We start from the raw sequence: 10,895 nt of genomic DNA, 5'->3' as shown, positions 1-10,895 counted from the left end.
ATGGAAGTATGAGTTAGAGAGATTAATTCCCTTAGCTAGCATCTAAAAAATGAGAATAAAAGACACATTCATGAAACACAGACACACACACACACACGCACACACATGCGCGCACACACACACACACACACACACACACACACACACACCAAGGGTCTCAAGCTCTTTCATCATCCTTTATAAGACCTATAAACATCCACACACACACAACATACATACTTTTCTGACTTCTCTGAACAAATAGGAAAGTTGGGCGTGCGGTATGTGATTTTTGGCCAAAGTCCTTAAAATTAAGCCTAATAATCCACCAGACAAGATTGTAGAGCATGAAAGGAACAAAAGAAAGGATCACTTCCTTAGTTTGCTCAGCTTATGGTTGGACTGCCAGTGGGAACTAGCCTGGCTTTCCTTCTAAACCCTGATCTCGAGCTCGTGTCTCAGAGTGAGCTCCATGGAGCCCCTTGTTCTCAGGCAGCTGCTCTTCCACATGGCTGCCCCTTCCCCCCAGGGAGAAATTTTCCGTTGTCTCAAAGCTTTTTCTGCAGTGCAAGATAGAGACCTTAACATCATCCAGGCTTACAGCCGCTTTCTCCACCCGGCCAGCCCCACCCAGAGCTGGCTGGAGCCTTCCTTGCCTGAGCCTCAGGAGACTGGTTTATTAGATACTGAAAATTTAGTGAGATGCACAGGCAACAAGGCTAGAGGAAAAGTTGTTAGTTCTAGTCACCCTGGCCAGGGCAGGGAGTTGCAGTAGGAGGTGGAGGTCATTCTGGTCATAGTGTTTAAGCAAACCAAGTTCACAATTCCACCGCCCTTGAAGGTGGGACCGTCTCTGTAGGAATCCCTACAGAGTTTGAGCTCAAGCCCCAGGTCCTACCACGTGGGTAGGCTGAGGACCGAAGATGAGGTGAGGGACCCTGGCAGGAAAAGGCACGTAGCTCCACAGCTGACCCAAAGCCGGTCTCCAGGACACATAGTATTAATGGCACCTCTTTGAATCCTCCACCTAAAGTCCTGGGGATGAGGGAAGTGGAGAGATTATTGAAAGCCTCCTACAAGAGCAGCGAGAGGGCAGACAGTAAAGGTCTGCATGGGGAGGGGCCCCTCTGAGCATAATTCAATGCCTCATCCAAGGTGATTATTCCATGGGCTGGAGCAGGCAACGATTGCCTGGCCAGGGGCACAGGGACAACGATGCCATCCTGTCCAAAGGGCAGTATCCAAGCCAGACTCCTGTCCTACCAAGTGGGGGAGGGCACAGGGAGGAGGTAGATATCCTTCCTGTTGGGCCGAGGTCAGGCCTTACTGTCTGTCACACTGCCCAAATCAAGAGACACAAGGAACTGGGATTTTGTGGGCTTGCCTTTAAGCTGGGAGGATAAATTTGAGCCAATACATGTGTTTCAGATTAAACCTCGTTATGAGACAAACACCATCCCTCCTCCTCCCAGAACCACACGGCCTTTAAGCCACATGGCAGTGGACCTCATGGGCAGTGCAAGAAAGGGCACCACCCTCTCCCTTGGCTCTGGGAGGGAGATTCTGAAGGGTCCCCTCCAGGCGCATCCCACTCACAGTAACCTCACTAGTCTCCAGGCAAGTTCCTTCTGAAGTCTCGGAACCTGATTGCGTTGGACCAGTGTGCCCATGAGTGTCACCTCCCCAAACTCCCAAAAGGCCACTCTAGGAACAGAACTCCCTGGCCCCCTTTCTCTCCCACCCTCAGCCAGATAGTGATTGGGTTTCTGGGAAACTTGTAGTTTTTCTCTGGCTCAGCCCCACTCCTTGTTGTGGCTTGCCCCAAGGAGCAGAAAGGGTGTGGGCAGCCATTCTCTCCAGTACTGGCAGCCGAGCCCCCAAACCTCAAACACTGGCTCGGATAAATAGCGGTCACTATTTGCAAGAGGCCAAAACCCCACTGACCTCCCAGCTTTTACTGGCAGCTAATTTGGCCAACGAAAAACAGTGGGCACTAAATAAAAGAACCTAGCTGTCCTCTAATCCAACCCTCAAGTAGGGCTCAACAGGCCAGTTGCTTGGTGGTGTTGGGAAGCTACTTTTGAAATCAGCACCAGTTGACTGTGAAAAAGCAGCAGGGAGCTGAGCCTAAGCCAAAGCTGAGCTGCAGGACGGCTGCCTCCCCAACTGCCCCGATGAAAGCACAGCCCCCTGACAGCCTCCTACTCTCAGAGCACCTCAGAGCCCCTTTGAGGTGCTACTCAGACCTGACCCAGCAGCTGAGGTCTCTGCTTCTCCCCACCACCGCCCCCATTGCTTCCACCCACTTCATTCAAGTCTTCCCAGCATCTTCTAGTGGTACAGTGGGGTTTGGAGATAATTGGGACACAGCCTTCTGACCCCCAACTCTTTGCCCTTTCTCATCCATTCACCCTGGTACACAAGCTATGGGGGCTACTGTTTTGCCATCTCCTCTCCCTTGCACTCCTCTTTTTCACTTCTTGGGTACCCTGCCTCTCTCCAGTCTTCCCTGCCCAGGGGAGCCTCTCCTGTCTTTCCCTGACACACAGACCAGATAGTTGCTTTACCTGTGGGTGCGCTGCAGCTCCACGCCCAGCCTAGGTCTGCACACTGAGGGGGCTCCTGCAAGCACAAGAGCTTTTTCTGCTGCCTCCCAATCCAGCGTCCAGCAGGCTTCAGATTACAGCTACTCCTTTCTTAAAGCGACCTGCACTCAATTCAGATTCTGGGATTGCATCATTGTCCAGTGTTAACTTTAACCCACTGTTGCCCTTCACCCCTAGCACACACACATTCACACACCTCTACTAGACCTTCCTTCAGGCCCTGGCCTTCCTTGCTGCCTGCGGTCCCACCCCCAGAGGGCACCCTGGCCAACCTGGGTGGGAGATAGGACTGAGGAAGAGTCTTGCAGGAGAAGGCCTGGAGGCAAGCTGGAGTGGAGAAAACACTGGCCCGATACTGGGATTCTGGTTTTTTCCTGGTCTTTGGCTGTGGCACTAACTAGGGTTTGGGGCAAGACAACTCTTATGGCACCTCCCTTTCCTTGGCTGAAAAACAAAGGTTATGGAACTGGGATGTGTTTTTCAGCCCCGAAATTCAATGGTTTCTGACGATCAGAAAGGGCAGTGGGAAAATTATCTGACCAGAGGAAGAAATGAGACATACTATTAATATTAGTCCTGAGAGGAGCCGAGTGTGTGACTGGCACCCACCTAGGCACTATCGAGGTCACCTGGAGAGGAGAACACCTAGGCCCTGCCCACCTTAGGATGTTTCAGAACTTGCAATGCAGTTGTGAAACTAAATACTGACATGAGAAGTAATTAGAGAATGTAACAAAACATTTCCTGGCCAGAGGAGGAAAGGAGAGCACTTTGGGATATTTAACCTGAGGAAGAGAACATTTAGGAGAACCTCACCTCTTGTGAGGTTCCAGGGACCAGAGCTAGGGGCCCCTGGGTAGAACCTTCCAGTGGGCAAAGTTCAGCTTTATATAAGGAAGAGTGTGTCAACAGTCAGAGTTCAATCCTTTCAACAAAAAGTTGAGTACCTCAACACAAGGCACTAGCTAGGTACACCAAGGAGAAGGCATGCATAGATGAATAAGATTCAGTGCCCACCCTCCAGACACTTACTGGCTGATAACAGAAGCTGGTATGAAAACAGATCATTTCAATATAATGCAACACATTTTGTGATAGCATTCTCTATAGCTGCGCTGGCCAATATAATAGCCACTACCCGAGTGTGGCCATGGGGCACTTGAAATGTGCTAGTCTGAGCTATGATCTGCTGTGAGTGTAAAATGCACACCAGATTTTGACATTTAGGATGAAAAAATAGCATAAACTAGCTCAATAATCTTTATACTGATTACATATATTGGATTAAATAAAACATTATTAAAATTAATTTCACTTATTTCTTTTTTGACGTGGCTACTAGAAAATCTTAAATTTCATATGTGGTTTGCACTGTATTTCTATTGGACAGCACTGCTCTATAAAATATTGTGGCAGCACAGTTAGAATATATGAATCTACGCTGAGTCTTAAAGAGTGAATAAGAGTGAGCTAAGTATAGAAAGGTGGGAAGGGCATGACTATCCATGTGGATAAGTTAAAATTGGTTCCCTGTCTCACCCCATACACAAAAATTAACTCTAGGTACATTCGAGATTTAAATGTGAGAAATAATTTGGTTTTTAGAACCTTTTTAAATGATATTTTATTTAAACTATTTACTTATTTTCAAATAGGTATTATGTTCAAAATAGGTATTATGGTTCAAAACTCAAAAGCAACAAACGGTATACAGTGAAAAGTCTTCCTCTCGCTCTGACCTCCAGTCACCGGAGTCCACTCCCTGAAGACAGTTGATTGTTAATCTCTTTCCTGTGTATCCTTTCAGAGATGTTTTTAATGCTTCAAAAAGCAAACAGAAACACACATATACAACAGGAAAAATTGTAAATGTTTTAGAAAATTATAGGTGGCTCCCTTTATGATCTCTCGTTAGAAAAGTTTTTTTTTTTTTAAGACAATACACCAAAAGAAGCACAGATTATAAAAGACTTACAAACTTGACGCTACAATTAAAAATTTGTTATCGTGAAAAGATGCTGAAAAACAAAATGAAAAGACAAGACTCACCCTGGGAGAAAATATCTGTAACACAGATAACTGACAAAAACAATTACTAACTGTAATATAGAAAGAACTGCAAATCAATAATAAAAAATCAACAGAAAAATAGTCCCAGGTAGTTCACAGAAGAATCCTAAATGGCCAATAAACTTATGAAAAGATGTTTTATCCTCACCAGTAAGCAAGGGAATGCAAATTTAAATCATAATTGATGAGTGTATTTCAAACTCATCAGATGGGCAATGTTTAAACATCGGACAATATCAAGTGTTGGTGAGTATATGGACAACTGGGATCTTTTATGCCTTGCTGGTGAGAATGTAAACTGATACAACCACTTTGAGAACAATATGGCCACAAATGGTAGTTATACATAACTGTATGTGGCAGCCCTGTGTGTTAAAGATGCATAAGCCCAAACCCACAACTCAGCAATTTCACTCATAAGCATGTGAGCTGAAAAGACCACATATGAGCACATATGTACAAGAATATTTTAGAAGCACTGTTTCTAATAGGAAAAAAAAGGGGGGGAACTCCTTGCATGTCTCTCAATAGGAGACTAGGTAAAGGATGGAAATGTCTATAACCATGAGAAATAATGAAAGGAAGCCACTTAAATCAACATAGATTTATCTCACAACATGGAGTGATACAAATTGCAGAAGAATACAAGCAAGATAATACATTTAAGTAAGACTTAAAAACACACAAAATGATACTATATTACACTTACAGATAAAAACTCATGTGGGGAAAGTAAAAGAAATGCATGAAAATAGTAACCAAATTCAGGATGATGGCTGTGGGGGAGGGGAAGGATTAGGGAAGGGAATGTAGGGCTATCCATATACTGAGAATATTTTTTAAGCTAGGCAATGGCATTATGCAATTTATTTTACCTTTTTGTACATCCCAATTATTTATAATAACTTAAAAAGAAACACCACCTTTCCTCCAACTACTGGGAAAGGAATATGTCCTGCTCCTGCCAAAGGGGCGGGCCCCCTCTGGTGCTCTTCAAAGACTTTGCTCCTGCAGGTGGCTCCTCTCCAGAAGGATTATTCGACAGCCTTCAAACATCCTCTATTACTCCCCTCTTCAAAAACACTTCCTTTATTGTCACATCCCTCATTTCTCGGTTCTCCCTCACAGCCAAGCAAGAAAGAGCCATTTACTCTTGTGTCTACATTGTCTTAGCTCCATTTCCTCCCGACCTCACACGTGCTTCTGTGCCTACCTTTGAAACTACTGTCGCCAAGTTCACAGTGACTTCTGTGTTGACCACCAAATGGACATCTCTGCTCTTGGCAGCAGGCAGTAGAACAGCTTGTTCCTCCTGGACACCTTGACTCTCCACACCCTCTTGTTTTCCTCCTGTCTCATACTGTTGCATCTTTCGGTCTCATTGCTGACTTGATCCGGGGACGCCTTTCTTTCTCCATCTACATCTCCTCTTAGGTGATTTCTGCCAGTTCCATGACTTTAAGTGCACCTTCATGTTCCCAAATATACACTTCTGGCCCTGACCAAGATATCCAATTACCTATTGGACATATCCACATGTCAAACTTATCATCCAAACACGTCTAAGAGCAGAAGCAGGTGCTATTAATTAAGGTGAAACCACAGATATAACTCGAGCTGTCCCAGGCACCCTGGGGCATATGGTCACCCTTTATTAGTGTGGGAATTTAATCATAACACATTTAAAATGGAAATCTCCAATCAATCCTAAAATCTGTCCCTCACTCTGATTCTTGTCTTGGTAAAACCCATTTTCTTAAGACAAAACTCCAGAAACTTGAATGATGAACCCCACCACCTTCCTCGAGCCTTTCTCTTCCCTCATCTCCCTTACTATCTGTCCACAGATTCTATAATATATCTGAGTTCTGACCACTTTCCTCCATTGCCACAGGCAGCACCCCGGGCAAAGCCACCTACATTTTTTGCCTGCTTATCAGTCTCCCCATCCCTTCTAATACCCCTATGAGGCTAAGTGAGCCTCTTAGAGCTTAAATCAGACTATGGTACTCCTCAATTAAAAGCTTTCCACAGTAAATGAATTATTGCCATCCACAACAACACAGACAGACCTCACAAACACGAGGTTGACAAGACACAAGAGAGCATGAACTGTGTGATTCCTTTATATAAAGTTCAAAACCAGAAAAAACAAATCTGTTATTAGAAGTCAGGAGAGTGAGTACTGTTTCTTGATGTGGGTGCTGGTTGCAACAGGAGTTACCGGTTCATGAAAAAAAATTCATTAAGCTTATGCACAGTTATGACTTGTGTAATTTGCATACTATATATCGACACAAAATGTTAACTTGTTTATTGTCTATACCCCTCCACCATCAGATCTAGGCTCTGGGGGTAGGGATCTTGTCTGCTTGCTACATCCCCAGAGCTGGATGGGCTGCTTGGAGGCAGCTGGGAGGCAGCTGGGAGGCGCTTGATAAGGATGCACTAAAGGCAGCCAGACCGGCGGCAGGGAGAACCTAGGAGGCAATGGCAATGACCATCAGAGCGATAACTAGATCCAAACCATGACTAAAGCTGGAATGGAGAGGAGGAGAGAGCTGAGAAAGAGCAAAAAGACGGGAGGTAAGGTTAAGGTGGTGGGCTTGTTGATTTAACTTTCCAATGACTTCTTACCTGTCCTGAGATTAAAACCACAGTCTTTACAGTGGCCCTAAAGCACTACATGATCTGTCCCCACTTCCTCTCTGACCCCTTCCTACGCCTCCCTCCTAACTCCCTCCACTCTAGCCCCTTGGATCTCCTGCTCATCTCGGACCTTCCAACTAGGTTCCCACATCAGAAACTCTGCACTCTCTAGTCCTCTGTCCCTGATGCGTCCCCAGATTTCCCTGGTGCGCACCCTCACCTTCAAGTTTCTGCTCTAATGTCACCGTCTCAGGGAGACCCTTCCTGCTTTATTTCTCACCATAGGTCTTCTCACTCTCTGACATACCATATATTTCACTTGTTTATTTACTACCTATCTCCCCACACCGCTAGTTCGTGAAAAGCAAGATTCCATCCCAGGTACTTGCTTTCAATTACTGCACTTCAGGGCTGCAAGTGGTCACTGCCGCATGGGCAATGGACATCCTGCACTCACAGACAAGGGCCCACCCATGTGGACACCCATGCTGCCCCCAGCCCTATGCCCACAACCACTTTCCCCAAATCCTCAGGCACTGATAGCCTCCAGCTGGAGCCAGCCCCCCGGCTGGCGGGCGCCAGCTCATGGCAGAGGGGCTGGCATGTAATTAGAAACTCCTCAAGCTCCCTAATTGCCAGTTCTTCTCCCAAACCAGGAGTCTGGCGCTATTCTGAGCTGCCCTCACTGCCGACTGCCTGAGGCCTGTAGAGAAGAATAGGCTGAGAACAGAGCCAGGCTGACATGGAGGTGGTCCTAGAAAGGCCTGGAGAGGTCAGGAGACTGCATGGTGGAGAAGGGCTGGTGAGTGGCCAAAGACCAAACGTGGCACAGAGAGGGCTGCTATTCCTTGGGGCCCAGCCTCTTTCTTAGTGCAGTCTGCTCTGTGGCCTCCTCCCTGTCTACCTCCAGCACCCCTGCTCCCACCCATGCCCAGAACAGTGACATCAAAGCAGCCTGTTCATTCTTTATTTAGGTGGCATAAAAATCACTACAAAAACTTTACAAAAGAGCCTTAAGGAGCTAATGCCACCCACCTCAGGCCCTGAGACCCCAGGCAGAGGGGCAAGAGGAGAGAGGAAGGAAGGGGAGTCCTGGCAGTGTCGGCATCTCTAAGGACCATCGAGGAGATTGAGGTGACAGGGCACGAGGGTGGGCTAGAGGCTTGTGGGCCTTGGAGAGCGATGGCAAAGGCAGTTTATGAGGCTACTCAACCTCCAAATGCAGAGCAGTACAAGGCTGAGCCACAGCGTTTAACTAGGGCAGTGCTCTGCTCCAGGGCCATCCCCAGGACCAGTCTCTCCTCTCCCCAGCCAGAGTATCCAGTCCCTCCTGTCCCACTCTCTCTGGTAAACAAACATGGAGTTAACCCCCAGCCAACTTAAGGAATAACTCACCTACCTTCCTCACAAAAGTGGGTCTGCAGCTGCCCCTCCTCCCAGGCCCTCTCACCCCCCAAAGTCCCCAAGAGGAGACAGAGAGAATGGCTCCTCTCTTCTCCCAGACTGCCCACCCAGGCCCCTGCCCCTAATCCCACAAAGCCGTTTGGAAAGAGTCACATGAGTTGAGAGGCTGGTCCAGGCAGGGACTCAGGATGCTGGAGCCCACAGCCCCTCACTTGGGGCTGTTAGGTTGGGGGTAATCCTCCTCTGAGGGGGGTGCCAGTTTCAAGTCAGGGCCGAAGGGCTTGTCTCCACGGGGGAAGGCTTTCTGGTTCTGGAAGGAGTCCCTGTTGTCAGGGGAATCCTGCTGTTCCTTGCGCTCCCGCTGCGCACCAGGGTTGGGGTTCCTCACACTGCCCACAAAGAGGGGCAGGCTCGTGGTATCCTCCAGGATGAAGAAGAGGAAGGGGCGGTTCACACTGAAGGAGGAGAGGGACATGCGGGACATGGCTGAGCTGGTTGCCGCAGCTGCCTCCACGCCAGCCTCACTGAGCTCCATAGTGGACTGATGCTGTACGCTGGACACCACCAAGCTCTGGTCAGAGATCCCACGCAGGTCCGGAGCCTGAAACAACTCCTGCAGACCTGCCCCAGGCAGGAGATGGTTGGTCAGAGCTGCCTTCTGCCTCACAGGATGCCTAGACCTGCCTGGAAGGGTGTCTGGCATCCTGGCCAGGGAACACCTTGAACCCACAGTTCCCTGGTTAACTCCTACTTAACCTTCAAGTATGGGCTTAACGATCACTTCCTCCAGGAAGCCTTTCCTGATCCCCTGCTCCAAGATCCAGACACATGCCTTTGCAATGTTCTCCTGGGTGAACTTGAGAGAAGCCAGTCTTCTCACTTATGCTGAATTGTAAGTTTCTGATTCCTTATCTGCCTACTCCATTGGACCGAGCCCTTTGTACACAGTGGGTTCCCAGTGCCTAGTACAGTGCCCCTTGTAGGAGAGCCAGCAAGGCTCAAGTGCCACCCCAGGCTTTCCACCCAGGATTCTTTGCAATGCTGTCTTGGGCAGAGCAAGTCCTTAATCTTTGGACACCCAGCCCACTCCGAGACAGAGGGTCCAGGGGCTCATTTCAAACCCTCTCACCTCCCTAAGCCTCAGAAAAGCCCAGGACACAGGCTAGCTTTGTCTCAGACTCTCTAACAGCTGGGGGCTTCCTCCTCACCCACCCTGCCCAGCTTGACTTAGGGGGCTGTCCCACACCCAGCCTCCTTACCCAATTGGCTGAGGGTAGCCACCAGGTCCAGCTGATATTTCAGATGTAGCTTAGGCAGCTGGACCTTGGTCGGCCTCTCTCGCAGCAAGGGCTGGTGCAGGATGTCCCAGCTCAAGTTGGCCAGCACCTGGGACACATTCCACTCAAAGTAGGTGGGCACAATGACCACAAAGCTCATATTGTTCTTAAAGGGGAAATGAGCCACCTACAGACAAGGGAAGGAGACAACATGAAGACTAGAAAGCACCCAGACCTAAGCAGGGTCTGGGCCAGCATGCACTTCTGAGACCAATGGACCAAGATTTTCGTCCATCATTCTTAGGTATGAGCTCAGCCTTCCTGAGCCTCCAATTCATCACCTGTGAAGTGGGCTGACATGTAGCCAAAAGAGATAATGCTTTTAAAGCTTCTAACAGAATGTGTACACAGAGACTGTGCTCAATGAATGGTGTTTTTCTCTCTTCATCTACTACCAGATAGCCCTGTGGTTTGGGGTGAAGAATCTCCTGTGTTCTCGTCTCCCTTTCTCCAGATGTACAGTAGACTTGGGTTGTTGGATTTTAAACTGCCCTGGGTTCTGCAGAACAGCCGCTGCAAAGGGTGATACTTTCTTCATCCTTCATCTTCAACAGTAACTTTGACCAGCCATGTGTATTTACTGTGATTTGGGATAAGATTTCATGTGAATGGGGTTTCTGAAGCTAAAGAAGTATGGAAATCACTGAGCTCAGTGGTCCCTTGCAGCTGTAACTCCTCAGGCTCGAGGCAAAGTGCCCAGGTGGCAGGACCCCTGTGGGCAGGAGGAAGAGTGCCTGCATCTGGCTGCCTGAGGCTGCTTGCAGAGTGGCGGAGGAGAGGAAAGGGTAAGGAGCACAAGAAATGGAGACAAAGGGGTGAAGGAAGAGTGGGCAGGACAAAGCCTGGAGGG

General features: G+C 48.2%; 2 protein-coding genes across 2 annotated transcripts in view; both read right to left on the bottom strand.

Moving 5' to 3' along the window:
• The window catches only part of SERPINF1 (serpin family F member 1), a 10,338-nt gene extending 7,615 nt beyond the window's left edge, over window positions 1–2,723 (bottom strand). The window contains exon 1 of the mRNA XM_006925071.3: window positions 2,547–2,723. The gene's annotated coding sequence lies outside the window, so the exon portion shown is untranslated. The remainder of the gene's footprint in view (window positions 1–2,546) is intronic.
• Window positions 2,724–8,012: 5,289 nt separating this feature from the next.
• Window positions 8,013–10,895, bottom strand: part of SERPINF2 (serpin family F member 2) — an 8,380-nt gene continuing 5,497 nt past the window's right edge. The window contains exons 7-8 of the mRNA XM_015599158.2: window positions 9,968–10,172; window positions 8,013–9,329 (exon numbers count right to left, since the gene is read on the bottom strand). Of these exons, the coding sequence (XP_015454644.1) occupies window positions 8,917–9,329; window positions 9,968–10,172 (618 nt within the window). The 3' untranslated portion in view covers window positions 8,013–8,916. The remainder of the gene's footprint in view (window positions 9,330–9,967; window positions 10,173–10,895) is intronic.

This window comes from Pteropus alecto, unplaced genomic scaffold (genome assembly GCF_000325575.1).
Source record: "Pteropus alecto unplaced genomic scaffold, ASM32557v1 scaffold98, whole genome shotgun sequence".
Taxonomy (NCBI): Eukaryota; Metazoa; Chordata; class Mammalia; order Chiroptera; family Pteropodidae; genus Pteropus; species Pteropus alecto.
This window is presented reverse-complemented; position numbering and strand designations above follow the sequence as displayed.